The 24,183-nt window shown below is 37.3% G+C and overlaps 1 protein-coding gene across 1 annotated transcript in view; it reads left to right on the forward strand.

The window, feature by feature from the left end:
* The window catches only part of LOC307104491 (A disintegrin and metallopeptidase domain 3-like), a gene marked incomplete at both ends in the record, with an annotated part of 80,152 nt that overhangs the window by 12,593 nt on the left and 43,376 nt on the right, over nt 1-24,183 (forward strand). Inside the window, 6 exons of the mRNA XM_079779377.1 lie at nt 299-473; nt 8,369-8,434; nt 14,109-14,180; nt 14,407-14,573; nt 15,600-15,681; nt 21,068-21,204. Of these exons, the coding sequence (XP_079635503.1) occupies nt 299-473; nt 8,369-8,434; nt 14,109-14,180; nt 14,407-14,573; nt 15,600-15,681; nt 21,068-21,204 (699 nt within the window). The remainder of the gene's footprint in view (nt 1-298; nt 474-8,368; nt 8,435-14,108; nt 14,181-14,406; nt 14,574-15,599; nt 15,682-21,067; nt 21,205-24,183) is intronic.

Genomic DNA, 24,183 nt, shown 5'->3' on the forward strand with positions numbered 1-24,183 from the left:
TTTAAAATTTTGTTGTCTCTATCCTAGGCTTATAGTCATAAAATTTATTCAGGAAAAATCTACTAGTATAAAGAATACTCATACTTATTAGCCATACTAGAACCACAGTGACTTATAAATGCCATAATAGATAGGATATATAAAATTGGGTTGAAAGTTAATTTGAGTAAAATGGGATGATTGTTTGATTAAATTAGACCATAAAGATCAAATTTCTCTAATATGTTTTTATTTAGTATTGATATGCATTTCTCAGTTTGAAATCCATATTAATTACCATTATACTTTTTTATGTTAGGGGATTATTGCTGTTGGAGAATGTCAGTTATGGAATTGAACCATTGGAATCCTCAGCTAAGTATGAGCATATGCTTTATCAAATAAAGAATAAAGCTGATTTTCTCCCCTTACAAGACAATTATCCTATGATCCATTTGGGAGATGAGGCCTACAGGATTCTTGTGAAGTCAGAAGTAAGCAAACATTTTTTGAAATCTTCATTTTTGCTACTTTTGATAAACATATTCACACAGAAATTTGTTACATTTGGAGAACAAATTTAAACTGATATTAGTTATATTAAAACCTTCTCAGGTAAAATATATATTTTAATGTTATATGAATATATTTTATTAATATGTGAATAAAAATATGTTTATTCATATAAAATTTAGAAATGTAATAAACACACATACTTCAAACATGAACATTCTTATATTTCCCTAATTGCAAATATTTTTATGCATGAATATATATATACACAAATATATATATGTATATTTGTGTATATATATATTGAATACAATTGAATTTTTACTGAATTTGCATCCTACTAATAGAATGATACCCAAATTTGGTAATTATAATTTTGTCAGTATTTTCTTTGCCAATAGATATTTTTCTTTGTAGAATAGTATTATTTTGATAGAAAATGTAAAAGTAGAAAAAAGTCAAGATGCTTTCCCATATCATTATCTAGAGATAGTAATCTTAGAATTTTGAAAAATTTGCTCCAATTCTTTGACTATATCTACTTACAAATGTAGATTTATAAATGTATAGATTATTCTAAACAAAAAATGTTTTAACCATACATGTTTCTTCTTGCTCTTAAAGGAAATTTTCTTTTTGCTCTTAAGAGGACAATGCATTTTCCACTTATTAAATTATTTTACATGTATTATTTTAAATGAAATAATATTGGTTAATAATGATTAAAATATTAAATATATGTATAAATAGGAAAGAATATACTCTAATGTCATTGCCTAGAGGTGAAAGTTGTTGTGCAATCCACTGCGTTTATTTTGATGTATACTCTGTTACACTTTTTTATATATTTATGCATAGACTTAAAATATCGCTCCTGCTACTGCTAATATTTATCATATTTTCTAATGTACTGGAACAAGGTAATTGGAAGTAATTAGAAAGTTTCAGATATAAAACTAAGTGCAATCATAAAATAAAATACAGACAAAAATTTCAGAACCTAGAAGTAACCAGGGTTATCACTGCAGGAATGGAGATAAGTAGGTGCTAACATGTGTTTTTGAATTTTCTTCTTTCACAGAGGAACTCAATAGTTTATTTTCATTCTGAATTTGATAGGCTTAAATCTATAGGTTTAATTAAGCATATTTTCACATGCACTAGTGCTGTAAGTAACACATATAAAGTGAACATTTTTGATATAACAGATTTTTAACAGAAACAAAAATAATATAAAAGCTATATTTTAGGCACATTTTGCATTTACGAAAGTGCACACAAATTTATAACTGAGGTGAACACTTTCATTATAACAACAATTGAAAAAAGGAATAGAAATAAAACAAAATGCAAGAAAGGGATTATCTGTTAAAAGCATCTTGGACACATATATTTACCCCAGACTTTTTCTTAGAGCCCAATAAAGTGAAAATGTTCTTTTTTAATGGCATATATGTATAAGCTCAAACAGAACAGAAGAGTAGTAATAACGTGTGAAGTTGAAGAACAGAGGTAGCTAACTGATTTAGGCTCCAAAATGCTAAATCTTAAATTGGTAATTGGATAAGCTATAAGAAACTTGATATATACTGCAGTACTACACAAACATTTCTGTAATTGTATGTCCAGATTTCTTAAGAAGTGACTTTAAAGGTAGACCAATGAAGAGACTTGGTTGAAAATAAGTTTTATAAGTATTTAGAAATCCTATGATCTTCCCCTAAACAATTGTCTCTGTGGTAGACTGACAGATAATTGAAGGCTGTTTCTTTTGGGACACCAGGCACAAATGTGCTATTGTATGTCACAAAAGAGGAGAAATACCAATTTGAAAGTAGTATGACTAAGTTTAACTTACAGCCCTCGATATTGGGAATCAGGTTTAAACATTCCTGGAAGTGTATCGAAGATCCCTTTCCAGTAGTGAATCACATCAGCCAAAAGAATCAAAATTGACTACATTGAAAGCAAGGTTTTTCCAATCTACAACCCAGATAAATCATCCTCTATGAAGACAACAGCTCTTAAACACCATATGTGATCACAGATGTTGGAATAAGCTGTTACATGCTCAATTCCTAATATGAAGGGGCAGTAGACATATGATGGAAGAATTTAATATGAATGACAGAGACATGAAAAAAATAAAAAATTAAAAGTTGAGACACCAAAAATATATCAGAATAATACAGAGAGTAATAAAAATGACAGAGTAATAAAATAGAAAAGGTCCTTAGACTTTAGAGAGGTAAGATAAAATATTTCATCTACAAAATAAAGAACAGAGTAAAAAATGACATTCAGCATATTACAGTTCTTAGAAATTAAAAGCATAATAATAAAAATGTACAGTCAACCTAAAGTTCATAAGATAAAATTCCAGTGAGAACACAAAAAGTAAAGTACAAAGATAAGTGAATGATCTGAAAATTTGGCAGATAAGATATTAAATTAAAATCTAAATTTGGGTGCTACAGTAGGAGTTCCAATGATATTGGAGAAAATTGAGTTGAATAAATCAGAAAATAACCCAAGAGAAATATCCAGAATTATTTGAGTTTCTTTACTGATATAAAGAATCTGTTTTCTAATACATTAATAAGATACAGAATGGCATGAATTTTATAGCAGCCATATTGGAGGCTAAAAGGCAATACCTACCCAACCTAGTGATCCCACTTTGAGGAATATGTCCTAAGAAACCCAAAACACCAATCTGAAAGAATGTATGCACTGCTATATTCATAGCAGCACAATTTACAACAATCAAGATCTGGAAACAGTCTAAGTGGATCAAAAGCTGTGGTACAGAGGACAAAATGGCGGCAGAATAGAGGGATGTGTCCTGAGCCTTGTCCCGGAGCAGATAGAATGACCAGCTGAAAAGAATAACATCCACTCTGAATTGGCGAAGGAGACTCAGCTGGTGAGACAATTTGCAGTCGGGAAAGGCAGAGGACCCCTGGAGAAAGGTAAAATCAAGGGTCTGGGCTAGAGAGAACTGCCAGACCTCCAAGCCCAGAGGGTCAGAGGGAAACCTCACAGCACCGAGCGTCCGGTGGGACAGGCACAGTGTCTGACTGTGGAAAGGAGGTCCGCAGGACTGCTGGTGGCAGGGGATTCTAGATCTGGGTCCACAGTCATGAAAGACTGAGCCCAGAGGGGGCAGCCTGAATGGCTGCCCAGACCACGCTATGACAGCAGGAGAGGGCCTCGCAGAGGTGCAGCTCTTTCCCCTCTCTGTGGCCTTTACTTTTCTTCACTCAACCTAGTTCATAGGACCTTTCAGATATGGACACTCACCCGTGGCTGAGGTGGAAGAGAAGGTGCGGACTTGTGAAGTCTGGGGAGAGGCTGGGGAGAGGAGAGGGTCCAGGAGAAGTGGCAGCAAGTATGGCATTAGTCATACCTGACACCCGGGACCTGGGCAGCCATTTTCTCCTGAAGCGATAGCCCCTCCCTCCAGTCTCCAGGCAACCAAATACAGCCTGAATGGTACAAGGGATTAAAAAAATCTGAATAGTCCCTAAGAATCCACAGGGACTGGCCTAAAGAAAGGCCTTCAGTCCCAGCAACAGGAAACTGAGAAACCCAGACAGTACAGAAAGACTGGAATCTTAAGCCAGCCAAAGGAACAACAATTCAGTTTTTCATTTCATTGTATTGTATTTTATTATTATTTTGTTATCTCTTTTTTTCTTTATTTTACTTTTATCATTTGTTTCTTTATTTTCTATTTCTTTTCACATTATTTTTCCATCATTCTAATTTATCTTATTTTATTTTTTATTTTTTATACCATTTTAAATGAATTTTTTGTAAATTTATTATTATTATTATTATTATTATTATTATTTTCTTCTCAATCTCTTTCTTCTTATCCACTCATCCCCTTTCTACTTCTTCTATACTGAACTGAGGTCTTCTCCATATTCATCCAATTCTTAACCTTATTTTCTGTATATAATATTCTTCCCCCACCCTCTTTACTGGGTATTTGGTGTTTGTTTTGGTCTACCTGTTTTGGTTTACCTGTTTGTTCTCTGATGTTTTCTCCCCCCATATATATATATATTTTTTTTTCCTTTTTCTTCTTTTTCTTATCTATCATAACATTTTTTCTCCCTTTGATATCATTTGTGCTCTATTCTCTCTCCCCTAATTCTCTTTTCTTTGGTGGTCACTTATATTGGGGTTATCGGTGTCATGAGTACATTCGTGTTTTGTTCCCTTTGTGTCGTGTCTTGACAGGTGAATTTTATCCTGTCCGGCCAATGTGCTAGAGAGTGAGCCACATAACCAGACACTCGGAGAGGAGACTCCAAATGGGTCAATAACACCCCAGACCCAACTGCAGAGGCAGGAAGAAGGCGGCAGTGAGGGAGAGAGTGTGAGTGAGGGAGGGAGCAAAGGAGGAGTGTGTGGTCGTGGTGTGTGTGTGTGTGAGAGAAATGGCATAGTTAGATCCCACAGGACCTTTGGGGCAGGATAACCAGGCTCGCCTAACTAGGCAGCGTCTGCTACCATTGCAAACAGTCCTGGGAGGCCGGCTCTTCCTCAGAGGCCTTGTCGTTTTTAAGGGGAGAGTTGCTGTAAATGGGAGCCCAGCCTCACCTCCAACAAGGGTGCCCTCAGATAACACCTGGGACTCTATAACCACCCCTGCCAGGGACCTGCTACCAACAGCTGTGGTCCCATGGTCACCAAGACTCCAGCTACCCCGGGAGCAAGCGCCTGTGAGTTCTGAAGTGCACTCCCCTCTGACTGGCCAAATTCTTCAGCCCAGGGCACTGCGGCCGTGCGAGCAGCAGACATGTGAGCAGCCCGCTCCTGTCCAAGGAGCAGCAGCAGTGTAAGCAACCTGCCCCTGTCTGAGGAGCAGCAGTCTGCGAGCATCCCACCCCCATTCGAGGAGCAGCAGCCACATGAGCAGACCACCCACGTCTGAGGAGCAGCAGCTGCATGAGCAGAGTGCCCAGGTCCAAGGAGCTGCAGCCCTGCGCAGCCCGCCCCTGACCGAGGAGCAACAGCCACACACAGCCCATACTTGTCAGAAGAGCAGCAGCTAGGTGAGTGGCCCACCCCTGTCTGAGGAGCCATAGCTACACGTGCAGCTCACTCACGTCCGAGGAGCAGCAGCAGCGCAAGCAGCCTGTCCCCTGTCTGAGGAGCAGCAGCTGCACGAGCAGCCCACCCCTATACAAGGAGCAGCAACCCTGTGAGCAACCTGCTCCTGTCCAAGGAGCAGCAGCCTCATGAGCAGCACACACCATCTGAGGAGCACCAGCTGCACACAGCCAGCCCCCATCCAAGGAGCAGCAGCCACGCAACCAGCCCGTCCCCATCCGAGGAGTAGCAGCAGTGCGAACAGCCTCCCTCCACCAACCAGAGAAGCCACCACTTCTGCAAACAGCACCCACCAGAGGAGCCGCTCCCAACTGAGGAGAAGCTACTGCCATGACTACCCGAGGAGCAACCGCAGCCTGAGGAGCCACTGCCACCCAAGGAGCAGCCCTTGCACGATTCGACATCTAGATCAGACGGTGAGACCAAAAATGGGTAGACAAAGATACCCCCAAAGGAAAGAAAAGGAGGAATTACCAGAAAAGCAGCTAAGTGAAAGAGAGGAGTGATATAGCTGCAATAAAAAATACCATGGAAAGTTTCAACAGGAGACTAGGAGAAGCAAAGGACCGAATTAGCAAATTAGAAGACAGGGAAGCAAAACACACCCAAACTGCAATTGGAGAAAAAATATTAAAAGACAGGAGGAGAGTGTAAGGGAGCTATGGGACAACATGAAACGAAGCAACATATGAATAAAAGGGGTGCCAGAACAACAGGAAGAGGAACAAGGTTTAGGAAACCTATTTGAAGAAATAATGTCAGAAAACTTCCCTGATGTGGGGAAGAAAAAAGTCACACAAGCACAGAGAAAGCCAAACAAGATGAACCCTAAAAGACCCACACCTACACTTTATGATTACAATGACAAATGTTCAAGACAAAGAAAGTATCTTATAGGCTGCAAGAGAGAGACAGAAAGTTAGGTACAAGGGATCTCCCATTAGTTTATCAAATGGTTTTTCAACAGAAACACATCAGGCCAGAAAATAATGGGAAGAAATTTACAAAGTGATGCAAAGGGACTAAATCCAAGAATACTCTATCCAGCAAGGCTATCATTCAAAACTGAAGGGGAAATAAGGAGCTTCACAGACAAAAAAAAAAGGCTAAGGGATTTTATCACTACCAAACAAGCAATGCAAGAAATGCTAAAGGGACTGGTGTAAAAAGAAGAAGAAAAAAAAAGGTCAGAAGGAACACAGGCACAAAAAATAAAAATGGCTACAAACAATAACCTATCCTATCTAATAAAAGAGTAATATGCAAATTGACCATCACTCCAACACACAAGATGGCTGCCCCCATGTGGACACAAGATGACCGCCACAAGATGGCCAGCAGGGGAGAGCAGTTGGGAGGGACCACTACTGCAAGGGAGGGCAGTTGTGGGCGATCAGGCAGCAGGGAGGGCAGTTGGGAGGGACCAGGCCTGCAGGGGAGAGCAATTGGGGGGGACCAGGCCTGCAGGGGAGGGCAGTTAGGGGTGACCAGGCCTGCAAGGGAGGGCAGTTATGGGTGACCAGGCCTGCAGGGGAGGGCAGTTAGGGGCAAACAGACCGGCAGGGGAGCAGTTAGGCATCAATCAGGCTGTCAGGTAAGTGGTTAGGGGCTGATCAGGCTGGCAGGCAGAAGCAGTTAGGGGTAATCAGGAAGGCAGGTAGGCGAGCAGTTGGGAGCCAGCAGTACTGGATTGTGATAGGGATGTCCGACTGCCCGTTTAGGCCTGATCCTGGTAGTACCATTACCAAATATAGGCAAGAATGTAGAAAAACTGGTACTTAATTCTTGGTGAAAATGCAGAATGATGAAATGACTTTAGCAAACAATCTGGCACTTTCATGCCACTTTGTGGACCCACAATTACTCAGGTATTCCATTTCTAAGAACCAAGACAAATGAAAGAAAAAAATTGCACAAAGACCTGTACATTAATATTTATAGCAGCTTTGTTTATAAAAGTTAAAATGTCTACATCAGCCAAATGATCAACAGGTAAATGTATAAACATGTTGCAATGTATATCTTCAATGGCACACTACTTAGAAAAAAACTAATGAATTATTAGTAATCACAACAGGGATGAATGCTTAATAAAAGAAACCAGATAGAAATGAGTACATGCCATATGATTCCATTTATATGAAATTCTAGAATAGATATTGTAAAACAGCATAACATTAGTTTTCTTTAGCTGTGTGGCTATGGGCTTGAAAGAGGGTAATGACAACATTCTTTGTCTTACTTATGGAAATGGTTACATGGCTGTATATATTAGTACCAACACATAATCTGTATACTTAAAATGGATGCACTTTATTGTGTATAAACCCCAATAAAGTTAATATAAAAATTAAAAAATATAAAAATGATGAGAATATAGAGGCAATGTTTGGGGGAAAGTTGATGGGAGTTTGTTAGCTTGAAGGTTGGAGCAGGATCCTAGAGGAGGGTTTGGGGAGGAAGAAAATAATGGCTTCTCCCTCATTGCAGCAACAATTTTTTTGAAGATTCTAATTATCAAATATATAAAGTAAAAGCTTCTGATTGGTGCCTAAATTATTTGTTTGGAATATCACCTGCTTATTTACTTAGTCGGCATCCATCCTCTTAAGTTTCTATTATCTGTATCTTTATGTATCTATATTTATTTATCCATACTTCTGTGTGTGTACATATGTAATGTACATGATTACAAACCACATAAGATTTTAAAAAATGTTTTATTTATCTCATGTCCTCTGTTTCACAGAAAAAGTCAGATGTTGCGCTATTGAAAAAAACTCTGAAAATACAAATCATTATGGATAAAGCCTTGGTATGCATTATTGATACATTTCCTCATATTTTTGTTTTGTGTTTAAATACAAAAGAAATAAGAAACATCCTTTATTTTTTGCAGCATGGAGATATTTTAAAGTGATCAAAATATGTATCTCAGTTCAACAGGGCATAGGAAAATGTCAGTTGCCTCTTCATTGAAATAGATATCAATACCAATATTTATGGCATTGATATCTAAATGAATATGAAATTCTAGTAAGAATGTATAACATTTTGTGTGGAAGGCTTCTAATACACTATAATCCATCTATTTATATAAAAGCCTAAACGACCATTATGACCAAATGACTGGAATGATCAGAACAACCAGTCGACCAGTCGCTGTGATGTGCACTGACCACCAGGGGGCAGACGTTCAAAGTAGAAGTTGCCCCCTGGTGGTCAATGCACTCTCTCAGCCAACCTTCTGCGGCTGGCCAACCTCCCTCAGTCCATCCCCTCAGCCAGCTGGCCAACCTCCCACGGTCTCTCCCCATGGCCAGCCAGCCAACCTTCTGAGGTCCCTACTCTTGTCCTTCCCCCGGGCTGGCAGGCCTCGATTGGTCCGGCCCCGATTGGGCAAGATGGCCCGATTGGCCCTGATCAACGGCCAGGCCTAGGGACTCCACCCATGCACAAATTCGTGCACCAGGCCTCTAGTTGGAATAAAACTAGCTGCAGATATTTCTGAATTTACCCTCAATTGTGGTGAAATTTCCTTTCTTAAATTTATTTCCATTTTAAAACAAGACATTTCATTTTACCCATTTGGTGATCTGTGTTATTGAGTATTTTCTTTTATAAGATTACTAGAGGCCCAGTGCATGAAAATTCACGCACTTGGCGGGGGGGGGGGGTGGGGTGGGGGGAGGGGAATCCCTTAGCCCGGCCTGCATCCTCTCGCAGTCCAGGACCCCTCAGTGGATGAGGCGGGAGAGATTTCTGCCACCATCTCTGCACTCGCAGCCATCAGCCCGGCTTGTGGCTGAGCGAAACTCCCCCTGTGGAAGCACACTGACCTCCAGGGGGAAGCTCCTGCATTGAGCATCTGCCCCCTGGTGGTCAGTGTGCATCATAGCGACAGGTTGTTCTGCCATTAGGGTCAATTTGCATATTACTCTTTTATTATATAGGACTAGCGACCCATTGCAGGAATATTCCTGCAAGACTTCCGGCGGGCTTCCCCCCCCGCCATGGCCACCTGTCCCGCCCCACCACCTCTCCCGCTGCAGCGGGCGGGGCGGGCAGAATGCCCCCCACCCGTCCCGCCCACCCAACCCAGCCCACGGCCACCGCGGCCTCTGAGGCCGCGCGCGCTGCTACCACTGCAGGGTGACCCGCCACGCCTGCCTCCCCAGCTGCCTCCCGCCCCCGCCGCCTCCGTGGCCACTCACGCTGCTGCTGCACACCTCACCCCACCCACCCGACCCGTCGCGCCCGCCTCCCCCGCTGCCTCCCACCGCTGCCGCCTCTGCAGCCGCACGCGCCGCCACTGCGCACCTCACCCCGTCCAGCATGCACTGCCAGTGCTTTCCCTCCAGCAGCCGCAGCTGCCTTTACACTTTCCCTTTCTCTTCCTCTGCTTATGCAAATTAACTGCCATCTTTGTTGGGTTAATTTGCATAGTCGCTCTGATTGGCTGGTGGGCGTGGCTTGTGTAGCAGAGTGATGGTTAATTTGCATATTACTCTTTTATTAGATAGGATTATATAGGATTTTATGCTTTATAAACACTGGATTCCTTGGCGGAAGTTCTACATTTTAATAATGGAAAGAATTATTCATAAGAATATTAATTTAGTTATGGAAATTTTTAACAAAGTCATATGGATTGGAAGTTAAAATGTATAATTTGTCCATTATCACTGATATTTTTTCCATCAGGTCTCTTGATGAGTGCCTATATTTTTTTCATAATAGGAAATATTTTGGTCTCTAAATAATTTTTATTAAAAACAATAACAGGAATGAATAGATGGACAAAATAATGAAGAAAAAATACTTACAATTTTTTTTCCAGGAGATAAAGTGTTTGCACGTTTTCCTGTTTTTAATAATACACACACAGATATGTATATATTCATGTACTTTTGCTTTATATATGCTATTTTGTAAGTGATTTTATGCTCTCTCATGTTAATGTGTTATTTCAATTTAATTTTAATATATTGTCTAATCAATATATTTAATATAATTCGATTTTACTAGCTAATCCCCTTTGGGGGTATTTACATTTTTATTGTTGTTGCTGCTACGTGGGAATAATACTATGTGGCCTCTTCATTAGGATGTTGAACACATCCTAAAATCTCTACAATTTTTCTCACCTTTCCTAGTGTATGTCCTTATTATATTTTTTACTTCCTTTGTGTATATGTGTCTGTGTGCACCCCTTAATTTATTGGTGTGATTACACATGATTTTCCTAGTTTGGATTTTTAACCTTTGAGCTTTAACCTTTTGCACTCGGATGTCGAGTGTGACTCGACACGGTTAGCATCGGTAGCAGCTCGTATGTCGAGCCACACTCGACACGTAATTTCACCGTGGGGGGAAGGGGGATTTTTGTCTATTTTTCCAGTATCTTTTTTTGTTTCATTAGCATGAAAGGACAAGTAAAATGTAAATGCCGTCTCAACTGATGCCACCACCTAAGCTTCACCAATGGCATCTTCAAAGGCTATTTGTTTCTAAGACACATCAGTCACGTGAAAAAGGTTAGACCAGTACACTAACTTCCAGGGGTAGATTATTATCCACTAACTTAGAGCAACGTTTGGATGGAAAGCTCCATGTAATCACACCTCACCCTAACAAAAAACACAAAGATTGTGCTGTTTGTTCTAACAGAAAAATCAAAGGAGGAAGAAGAGAGACGATTTATATTTGCGAAACATGTGAATGTAAACCAGGTCTTCATGTGGGTGAATGTTTCAAAAAATATCACACCATGAAAAATTATAGAGATTAAAATTACTCTTTGAATGTATCAATAATTTGAAATATAAAAAAATCCAAATAAATAAGTTTGTATGAATAGAAACTCCAGTTTTTTATTCTACTGCCGCGCTTTGTAAAATCTGGGGTATTTAAAAAATTAAATCCCGAGTAGAATAAAGGAATCGAGAAAAAAGCAAGCGAGTGCAAAAGGTTTTAACATTGGTTGAACCACTGCCTTTACTAAGTGTTTGCCCTTGTCTGAGAGAGTTTTTTTCTTTCCTATATTTTCTTTCTGTTGTAAGGCAAAATAACCAAATTCAATACATACATTGTAGTTGAAACTCATGTACATGGGAAAGTTGACTGGCTTTGAGGGAAGGTTGTGACCTCAGCACGTGAGCTGTTGTTCAGGGACTGTCCTCACAAAAAGTGCCTGCTGTGTCTGCCTTTTGGGGGTGTCTTTTTGAAGCTGGTTTGGTGGTGTTCTGCTGTGGTCTAAAGCCTGCCATTGAGTGTGTTGATTCTGGGGCCTCATGAGAGGGACACTTGTGCAGGCTAAGGTCAGCCATTTCCTGTGCTTTGTGAGGGCCATCTGATAGGATCTACAAAGTGATCTGAAGTTGGTTGCTGCCTATGCTTGTAGGTACCTGGGTGTGGCCAGGCTGTGAACTGAAGATGTGATTGGGGCTCTTAGTAAGAGGCATTAGGACATGTCCAACACCAGCTGCTGGTTGTTTGGTTGAAGGGGGTTGACCCTTTGAAAGATTTTAAGAAAATCTTCAGCATTAGCCAAGGTGAGTGGCTTATGTGGAAAAATTACTGGGAGATATTCAGGCAGGGTGTGGTGTGTGAGCTGCTGGGGTGGGTTTCAGGGAATCAGCAGGGTGGGGCAAAGGGTGTTAGCCAATTTAATGGAGAGGTCAGATTTGGCACCTGAGTGGGTGGAGAAAGCGCTCAACAAAGGAACTACTAGTAGTGTCTGCCCAGAGAGCTGTCCTGTTCCCTGCTCCTTCAACACTCACCCTGAAGCTAATTAATCATTTCCTCCTTGTATGTCCCTGACACTTTGCAAGTTGCTGTCCTAGTACTGGATTTCAGAGAATGAATTTGTGAGCTAGTGGGTCTGTGCCCAGTACCTTAAAAATCTGCAGCTTCTAGATCTCCAGTCATTTTCTATCTCTCTCAGCTGCAATCCCCACTGGTTTTCACTGCTAAATGTTTTGGGGACTTCTCTTCTTGACCTTGGAGTCCTGGACCAGGAAGATGGGTGTGAGGCTGCAAGCAAAAGGTTGCAGCCTCACACCCATAGATCTCCTCATAGGGGTCCTCCTTGCTGAGATAACCCTCACCTTGTGTAGCTGCAATGTGGGTATGGGAGCAGCCTTTTCAGCATTTCTGTTCCTCGTACCATTTTTGTAATAGCTTCTTCTCTTTATCCTATGTCATAGGACTTGTGTTCAGCTAGTCTTCAGGAGATTCTCTTTGATGTTAGTTGTAATTTTGATGTCATTGTGGGAAGAGGTGAGCACAGCATTTACCCATCCCACCATCATGACAGTAAGGCAGCCTAGATTTCTTAATGATTAAGGGAACTATGTTAATATCCTTTACTATGACAGTTAATTTCTATTTATAGTTCTCTTAAAGTTTATTTTACACATTTTTTGCTGTTATTAGTTACCATGAAGTTTAGAATGCTTTCTTCTTTCTGATGAATTGAATATTTTATCAATGTTCAATTATATTGATAAATATTATGTTTATTTTTTGCCTTAAGCTTTTTTATAATAATGTAACTATTGTACTATTAATATAACTCATATTATATGGCATCTGCTTTCTATCTAGTAATTTCTTGGTACATATTTTCATACTTTTAATATTTCTGTGTCTTCATAATGAAGATGTTTTTAAATTTGAATTTGCACATAGTGGGTTTTTCGTAGTCTTTGACATTTGGGGTATTGATAATTTGTGATTATTGACTCATTTCCATAATCACATATTTTTTTGTGTTACTTTTCACATGTTTAGCCTTATAGAGGACCATCCTCACCCATACCACACACATGCTGCAGTGTGTAAATTTATAATGTGGTTTTTTGAGAAAGGTCATATGCAGATAAATAACGAAGTGCAAACACTCTCCAATGAGCTATGAGAAGAGAATCATATAGACTCTCTTTTGTCTATATCAGAGACCTGTGGCCAATGCATTTTCTTTTCTGTCACTAGTTTTCTGCAGACTTGCTGGAGATTATTGAAAATCTCCAACTGCCACTTTTATGCTTTTCACAAACACAGACATGTGTGTGAACACACAATATGAAGGATTTCAGAGAAAATATTATTTTTGTTCTCTTAAATGAGAGTATATTTTTAAATTTTTTCACGATTATGGTACTCAGAGCTCTGTGTTAGACTGAAAGACTTAGTGGTTTAACTAGAGACTTGAGTTCTGGTTCTTACCCTTAGTATTTATAATCTTAAATTTTGACCCTTAATTTTTGTATGTGTAAACAGGAAGATAATCATAACTTTATCATTTTAATAGTATTGATTAATATGTAAATGCTATAGGTTTATGTCTAAAACTTAAGCATTTGATTAATCTTAATCTTCTGCTTTTATCCTTTCACTTAGGCACTTATTGTAATATTTTATATCTATTGAAATATGGTAATTTAGTCATTTTCACCAGTAATTAAGAAACAGAATTTGTCTTTCAGTATGGTTATATGGGCTCTGAAGCGGCTGTTGCAACTGAGAAAATTGTCCATATCTTTGGTCTTGTCAACACTGTAAGTTTTTATGATCCATAAGAAACAATCTCATTTATGCAATAACCTTATTTGTATGAGTAAAATTTATATTTTTATAAAAGTATAGTCCTATCAACCTGTTTCACTTCCAATCAGTTTCATCTCCAAATTACAGCAAATTGAATATATTAGCATTTCTATAATAGAGATGTAATGTTATATTTGTGATTGTCTAAACTGTATATCATGCATCTTCTGTTTTCAGATGTTTTCCCAGCTGAAACTGACTGTTATGTTAACATCTTTGGAGATTTGGTCAGATAAAAATAAGATTTTATGTACTGGGGAAGCTAATGAACTACTACAAAGATTTGTGTCATGGAAAGAAAACAATTTGTTTCAGAGATCCCATGATATGGCATTCTTGTTGATGTGAGTTCCTTATTTACATTGAAAATATGGTTTATCAAATTACTTGATATATTAACTATAAAAATGATATACAAAATCCTACCTAATAATAGAAAAATATGCAAATTGACCGCACCTTTGCTTCGCCCAAGCCACGCCCACCAGCCAAGCCACGCCCACCAACCAATCAGGACGAGTATGCAAATCACCCCAACAAAGATGGCGGCTAATTTGCATATCAAGACAGCATAGAAAGAAGCCAAGAGCTGCAGAAGGGAGCAAAGCTGCGGAGAAGCAAGCAAGCCGGGGGGAGGAGAAGGGAGGAGTGGAGGCAGGGCCGGGGGAGAAGGAAGGAGAGCGGGGAGGGCTGGCGGAGAAGGCGGGCCGGGGGACAAGGGAGGAGAGCAGGCGGGGCGGGGTAGAGTGCAGCAGGAAACCCTATTGCAGGATTTTTCCTGCAACGGGAACGCTAGTTTTATATATAATGACAAAAAATAGTGTATGAGTACAATGTTGGCAAAATGCAAAACAAAAACATCAGATAACAAGGTAACATGTGAATCAAAGGTCAGATTTGAGAATTCAGGAGCAACATTACCTAAGAACTAAAATGAATGATGACACTTTGTACATCCTACCTTCTTTTTTTCTTTGCATATTCTGTCTCTCTATTTGCACTATAAGCCAACATTTTTACATACTTTAAAGGTTTTGCTATGTGTAAATCATGGCAATAAGTTATCCTGAGTTTTACATCGTAGAATTATATCCATCCAGTGTTGACAACAGTGTTGATTAATTTTTTTTGAAGGATTAGCCACTGCTGGATTCTGAGATGTGTATCAAATAATGTTGAAGCATCTCTTAGCACTTAACTTTGTAGAAACTATCTACCCAAACACAAAAATGATTAAACACATTGGACTTGATATGTAATATTCACATTTTGAAAAACATAACTCTATTGAGGAATCCAATTCTTAAAACATCATTGAGTTATTAATAATTTAAAATGCACTTATCCTCAAGAAAAATTTTATTATTTAGTTATAGGGATTATCCTAATTACATGGGAGCAACATATCATGGAAGGACATGCGATCGAAAGCTTGCTGTAGCAATTGCTCAGGTATGCATTTTATTCCTATTTCTTCAGTAATTACATACCCTTTTGAAAGTTAATATATACTTTAAGGAAAGTACATATAGTGTATCAACCATACTGTTTTGACAGATTTTAGAAAGTGCTTTGTAATGGATTTGGAAACTCAAATGATGAAATTTTAAAAGGATTTTTATAATGGTAAGATACAGATACTAGTAAAATATAGTTATCTTAACTATTTTTAAGTATACAGTGCAGTAATGTTAAGTTTATTTATATTGTGCGAAACATATCTGCAGACCTTTTCATGTTGCAAAGCTGAAACTTTATACCCTTTGAGCAACATGGCCCTATTTGCCAAACCTCCTAGCTCCTGGCAACCACCATTGTATTCTCTGCTTCTCTGAGTATGACATTTTTACATCCCACGTATGAGGGAAATCATGTAATATTTGTCTTTGTCTGGCTTATTTCACTTAGCATTATACCATTCAGGTATATCCAAAGGCAGGGTTTAATTTTTTTTATGGTTGAATAATAGTCCATGTATGTATGTATGTATGTATACATGCATATCTGTGTGAGTGTGTGTATGTGTAACATTTTCTTTAGCCATTCATCTGTCAATAGACACTTAGGTTGTTTATATAGCTTGGCTATTGTGAATAATACAGCAATGAAATGGCAGTGCAGATATCTCTTCTATTTCAATTATTTTGGATATATACCCAAAACTAGTTTTGCTGTATCATATGGTAATTCTATTTTTAATAACTTGATGAAATGTCATACTGTTTACACCAGTTTATAATCCTAGCAGTTCACATTGCAGCATTAAAACATCACCAACACTTGTTATTTTCTGTTGTTTTTTATCCTCACCTGACCCTAGAACATGTTTATTGATTTTAGAGAGGAAGGAAGGAAAGAAAGAAGGGAGGGAGGGAGGGAGAGAGAGAGGGAAAGAGAGAGAGAGAGAGAGAGAGAGAGAGAGAGAGAGAGAGAGAGAGAGAATGAGAAACATAGATGTGAGAGAAAAACATCAATTGTAGCCTGGGGAATGAACCTGAAACCTAGGTGTGTTCCCTGAGAATCTAACCTGCAACCCTTTTGTGTATTTGATGATGCTAAAAAAAAAATGAACCACCCAGCCAGGGCATATTCTGGGCTTTTAAATAGCAGTCATTCTAATTGATATGAGGTGATAATATCATTGTGGTTTCGATTTGCATTATTATGATTATTAGTGATATTGAGCATCTTTTCATATGCATTTTGGCTTTTTGTATATCATCTCTGGAGAAATGTCTATTCAAATCCTTAGTCCATATTTTAATTGACCTATTTAACTTTTTGTTGTTAAGTGGTAGGAGTTCTTTAAAGTATGGATATTAACCTCTTATCAGATACATGATTTACAAATATTTTCTCCCATTCTGTAGGTTGTCTCTACACTCCGTTGTTTGTGCCCTTTGAAACACAAAAAGTTCAAGTTGAATGTAATCCCATTTGCCTATTTTTGCTTTTGTTGCTGGTGTTTTTGGAATTATATTCAAGAAATTATTGTCAAATTCAATGTCATGAAGCTTTTCCTGTATGTTTTATTCTAGGTGTTTTGTAGTTTTGGGTCTTACCTTTAGATTTTTCATCCATTTTGAATTACATTTTGCATATGGTATAATATAAGAGTCCAAGTTTACTCTTTTCCATGTGGGTATTCAGTTTTCCCATCACCATTTTTTGAAGAGACTTATCTTTTCTCCATTCAATATTCTTGTTGAACAGATTATCTTTTCCTCATTTTGTGGTCTTGGTAGCCTTTTTTTTATAGACCATTTGAACATATACAGTATATGAGGGTTAATTTCTAGGTTCTCTCTTCTATTTCAATGATTTATAGGTTTTCCTTTAAAATATAACACCATTTTTATTGTATTAGCTTTGTACTATGTTTTGAAATAAGTAAAAGTGAGTCCTTTTACTTTGTTCTTCTTTTTCAAATTGTTATTCATGGTCCCTTGAGATTCCATAGGAATTTTGAGATTATTTTTCTTTCTACTTCTACCAGTAAATGCTGTTGCAATTGTTATGGGGACTGCATTGAATATTAAGATTGCTTTTGGGAAGTAGTGACATCTTAACAATATTATGTCCTCCATTTATGGACATGGACTTTTCATTTATTTGTGTCTTCTGTAATTTCTTTCAGCAATATTTTACAGTGTTCAATGTTCAAGTCTTTGAAAACCTTGCTTAAGTTTGTCCCTAAGTATTTCACTTTTATATGCTATTGCAACTTGAATTATTTTCTTTTTTAAAAATAGACATGATTATATTTTAGTACACAACTTTTGTCTAGCCAAAAAATAAAATACTGCAGTAAAATAATAACAAAAATCATGGTATTTCATTTGCAATGCATGACAAATGGTTAATGGAGCTTTTAGAAACCAGTAACAAAAACACTAATCAGCCCAAGGAACTGAAAAAAAAAAAAAAGAAAGAAAATGAAATAATACAAATGACAATTAATGATTAATAATTTATGATGATTGAACTGAACAATGATAATTTCTTTGCAATACCACACAATCAAATAATAAAGACACTAATATCTATGTTTTTCAGTTTTGAATGATTTTGTACAGTTTCTACTCTCTTAAGCAAACACTGGGACATAGATTGATGAGGAGTATCTACATTATGGAAAAGCTACAGTTTTGACTAAAAATATAAATTTAGGGTACCTTAGCCTTAGGATTTCAAATTTCTGGAAATTATTTCAACAAATTAGTTGAACAAATTCAAAATGAGCTATATAATAACCAATATATATGCCCCAAAGCACTACTTGCCTATCAACTGTTCATCAACACAAACCAAAAGGATGTGCACAAAACTCCATTAATAGTAGATAACAGCATAGGGAATCTAGTCAATAAAATTATGACAACTATGTATGGTGACAAGTGGATACTAGAAATATCAGGGAGAAACTTTGTGAAGTATATGGTTGTCTAATTACTGTGCTGTACTCCTAAAACTAATACAAAATAATACTGAATGTAAACTGTAATTGAAAAAAAAAGAGTATATAACACTGGGGAGCAAAATTAAAAGGAAAACAAAGGCACTTGAAGTAAAACTATATACTTAACAAATTTCTATATCCTCTAGAATCTCAAATAGATGATTTTTAATAAAAATATTTTACCCTATGATGAGTGAAATTAGGAACATATGCACTTAGTACTCATGGGAGCACTGTAGTAAGGCCTTGCAATGACAAGTCCTAGGCTTCTCTGTAATGATGTTTCCCCCATTCCCTCTCCTGGGATTCAGTCCAATACCAACAATGAAAACAGTCAACATGCCTGGGTACCATTCTCTCCATGACACACTTTAGGTCACTTTCAAACATGAAGTTTCTGAGTCTCATGTTTCTGATCCACAGAGAATGTCCACTGCAGTTGAGATTATTCATTTTAAGTGTATGGATACACAATACATTTGTTTTGATTTTATATCCTGCAATTCATTTATTAGTTCTAAGACTTTATTTTATGTGGGATCTTGAACACAAAGGTCAATTGGAATCACTGAAGATTTAAAATATTCAACGAACTCCACCTAGGGTAAATTCAAAGAGAATCACAAAAAAGACACATTATAATAGGAGCAAAGGCCAAATACAGACAGAGAATGATGAATGCAGCCAGAGAAAACTTTTAAATCTTCGTGTTCATTTTCTGCCTCAGTTTAGGCCTCCAATTAAGGTCTCTGCCCCTTTCTCTAACCCTTTTCTTTAGTAGACTCTCATAATCCATAGACTGGTCTGCTTGTCAGTGCCCATGGGCTCTTTATAATTTCTTTATTCTTTTTCTTTTTTATCCTCTGACTCAGTGATTCCAATTGACCTATATTTAGGACTGATTGATTCTTCTGCCTTATTAAGTCTGCTTTGAATCCCTCTAGGGAATTTTTAAGTTCATTTATTGTATTTTTTAGTGTAAGAATTAAAAATTTTTGTTAATATTATACCTGGAATTTTTTTTAAACATTTAAGAATGGTTCATCATTTGAAAATCAATTAATGCAATCTAGCCCATCCGTATACCAAAGAGGAAAAATCATGTGATCATATCAATAGATATGGAAAAAGCATTTGACAAAATCCAATACCATTTATAATTTAAAAATATGGCAGACTAGGACTAGAAGGGAAATCCTTCAATTGAGAAAGAACATTTATAAAAAATCTTATAACTAATATCACTACTTTTTGGTGAGAAACTAAATGCTTTTCCACTAAGATGTGGAAAAAGGCAGGACTATAGCTTGCCACTCCAATTTAATATTGTACTGAGAGGGAAAAACACAACAACAAATGCTGTGAGGATGTGAAGAAACAGGATCTCTCATTCATTGTTGATGAGAATGCAAAATGGTGCAGACACTGTGGAAAACAATTTTCAATTTCTTACAAGATTTGACATACTCTTACCATATGATCCATATATTGTTCTCTTTGGCATTTACACAAATGAGTTGAAAAATTACACCCACATACAAACCTGCACATGAATGTTTAGAGCAGCTTTATTCATAACTACCAAATATCAGAAGCATCCGAGATGTCCTTCAGTAGGTGAAGGGGTAAACAAACTGGGGTAAATCCATATTAAGGAATATTATTTTGTGACTAAATAATGGACAATTTAGTCACTAAAAGACATGGAGAAAACATAAGTCATTAGTGAAAGAAGCCAATCAGAAATGGCTAAATATCATGTAATTCCAACTCCATGACATTGTGGAGAAAGAAAACCTGTGTAGATAGTAAAAGATCTTTGGTTGTCAGGGGTTTATGTCTTCCTGACATTACTGCAATAAATAATTTGTAAGCATACTGTCTTTTATTTTTGCCTTTTTTTAAAACAAAAGAAATGCTACTTGAAAGGTGTTATAGTATTTTGCCTTATTCAGAAAAAATTTAATTTGACTTTTATTCCTAAAACTACTTATGAAGTCAAAACTAAATGCCAATTTAACCCTTAAGAATTTGTGTATTTTTTTTTGTGGGAAAATAATACAGTGACTGAAACAATGCTTATTCTAAAAAATATTTAAATTATTTTTATTTAAATCAGCAACATATAATAAAAGTGTAAAATAGTATTAATTTTATCTGTTTCATGTCAATGACATTTGGATTAAAAAAAAACACTTCTTAAAATAGCCCACTACCATTTACCATATTTTCATATTCCTAAGAAATTATTGAGCTTTGGAATGCTATTTTCTTAAATGTGTATTTGCATTTAGATAGTATGCCCACAAATTATTTATTGAAATTATCAAATAGGTGAAGAAATAACTTAAGCAACATATTTTTTTTTTTTGTATTTAGTATCCAAAGAGGATGTCTTTAGAGGCATTTTCAGTTGTTATTGCACAGCTGCTTGGAGTTAATCTGGGATTAAGATATGATGACATCTATAATTGTTACTGTCCTGGAACTACATGCATTATGAATCCTCAAGCAATGTAAGATGTTGTTTCTATCAATCTATATATTTTTTGGTAAATGTTTGCAGTAGTTTTTGATGTATAATCTCTTACAATATAACTTAAGAGTAAGAAGATTTTTATTACATATATTTGTGCTTATTTAAAACTTATGAAATAAAACGAGGATTTGATATTGTAGAAAATGTGCTTAATATTTCTACATTCAATGTCTTGAAAGAAAGTGTTTGCTATAATGACTTTCTGGGGTTTATAGAGTCTTGAAATGAAATTTATTTATCATTTAAAAAATGTAACAAGCATTGACTGTGTTGTAGAGTTGTGTGTGTTTGCCTTACCAATGGTTAACAAGATAGGTAAGTTCTAAATATCTTAATGTTAGCCCATCAGGGACAGGAAAGAAAAAAGTGGCCATAGAATAAACAAAATATAAACATCTTATGATAGGTGCCCAGAAAGAGGTAAATAGGGAATACATGGGGAGAAAAAACTTGCTAATAACGTGGCCTAGGAAATAATTCTGTAGGGACCTAAAGAGAAGGAATGAATATGGTCATGTAAAGAACTTGTTAAGTACTTTTTAGGGTAAGCAAGTGAGTAATACTTGGATAGCAAGAAGCTTGAGAAACTCAACAGATTAGAATATGGAGATTGAGGGGGGAGGGTGATAAAAATGCAAAACAAAAGAAATAGCTGGGACTATAAGGACATATATAGAAGGCATAAGGAAAATAAAGTGAAATGCAAAGAGGCTAAAGAACACTGAGTCAGGGGAAGAAGTCCAGGAGTCACTAACATAGGGTATGTAGGAAAGAGCCTGGTCATGTAATCATGATGTGAGAGGTGGGATTTTATGATCAATGTAGCAAACCACATTTTAAATTGATTTATACAGTACGGCTAATAAAAATTATCTTAAAATGAATGAACAATACATCAGAGGGAAATATTATAATAACATTGGGGAGATGATTATCATAATTACAGCAATTAAGATTGAGAGAAATGAAAATGGCAAGTTTTATTGTAGATTTTTGGATATCACAGCTTATTAACAGATATTGAAAAAGGCAAATATTAGGAATGGAGAAGTTGCAAAATCTTGAGGCATTTTGTATATGTTATATTGGAGGCACTGAGTCATTCATTAGAGTTAAGTGCACCGTTATAAAATCAGGATCTCTGAGGACAAGGGATCTAGAGTGTGTGAGCCATCAGCATATTGATGGGAATTAAAACCATGGTCAGATCATTTAGAAAGGAGTTGAAACTAGTGAAAGAGGTGCCCTAAGATGTAGCTTTGCATTCTTGTCATAGAAAGGAAGGCAGTATTAGAATAAAAACCAAGATAAGATGGCTCCTTACCTGGGGAGGACTATATTTTAAAAAAGGGAAAAGATGGAAGTCAGATGGTAATTTAATATCCCCAAGTCTCTGACAAACTAAAGAGTAAAACTAGGAAAAAAAACTGGGCCACTAGTCCTATCTAATAAAGAGGGCATATGCTAATTGACCATCACACCCTCACAAAGATGGCAGTGCCCACAGCCATTTAGTTAGGAAAACATGAGGAAATATGCTAATTGACTGTCACACCCTCACAAGATGGCAGCGTCCACAGCCACAAGATGGTGGTGCCCAGTCCCCTCAGCCCCGCCTCATCCAGCTGGAGTCACCCAGACCCCTCAGCCCCGCCGGGGGGTGGCAGGTGCTGTGCGCCTCATCCAGCCGGAATCCCCCAGTCCCCTCAGCCCTGCCTCATCCAGCCTCAGTCTTCCAGTCCCCTCAGCCCTGCAGGGAAGGCAGAGGGGGCGATTGGGCCGGCAGGGGAGGGCAGTTGGGGACAATCATGTCAGCAGGGGAGCAGTTAGGCGTCAATCAGGCCAGCAGGGGAGCAATTAGGGGGCAATCAGGCTGGAAGGCAGAGTGGTTAGGGGCAATCAAGCAGGCAGGCAAGTGGTTAGGAGCCAGTAGTCCCGGATTGTGAGAGGGATCCCAGATGGGAGAGCGTGCAGGCTGGGCTGAGGGACATCCCCCGCCCCATGCACAAATTTCATGCACCAGGCCTCTAGTGTAATTATAAGGAAGTATTTCATAAATTGAAATTGAGGGACAATTTACCAAAAAATCAGTCTGTAGTGATAAAACTTTTGAGGTCATAAAATCCAATGAAAAATCATAGGTGACTAGACTAAGGAGACACGAGAACTAAATGCAATGATTGATTCTGAACTCTATCCTTTTGCTAGCAAAGTTTCAATATCATGCTGAAGGAAAATTTTGAATGAAATTTTAGGATTAGGCATTGATAATATGTTATTATTTCCTGGTTTTAAAGTATCTGTTTTAGGAGAATTCATTTCTATGTATGAATCATACATTAAAATATTTACACTTATAAAAACATGCTAGCCCTGGTTGGTGTTGGTTGAGCATAGGCTCATGCACAAAGAGGTTGCTGGTTCAATTTCTAGTCAGAGTACATGCTCAGGTTGAGGGCTTGATCCCTGGTAGGAGCCATGCAGGAGGTAGCTGATAGATGTTTCTCTCTCTCCCTCTCCCTTCCTCTTTCTCTAAAATTAATGAGAACATATTTAGAAAAATAGTCTGATGTTAACTTACTTTTTACTGTTTCAAGAAAAAATATTGGACTATATTTGTATCATTTCTCTAAGTTTGAGATTGTTATACAATTAAACAAAAACTCGTTCAACAGTACACATAGAAATATAGAAATTTGAAATTAAGGAATAATCTAAGACTTATACATTTTATATACTTAACGTTGAGATCTTTTGATTGTTACTAAGGAACAAGTGTTGATGATTTTTCACTAACACAATCAACTATCTTTTCTTCTTTAATTTTCCATACATATTTTCTAGTATACTTAATATTCTTAATGATAATTAGTGCTACTTATAATAATGATCATAAATGTAATGTTGACAATAATAATGCAAAAATGAATAATGGGACATACTTAAATAGATTTTT

This window comes from Cnephaeus nilssonii, assembly GCF_951640355.1.
Source record: "Cnephaeus nilssonii genome assembly, chromosome: 8".
Lineage (NCBI taxonomy): Eukaryota > Metazoa > Chordata > Mammalia > Chiroptera > Vespertilionidae > Cnephaeus > Cnephaeus nilssonii.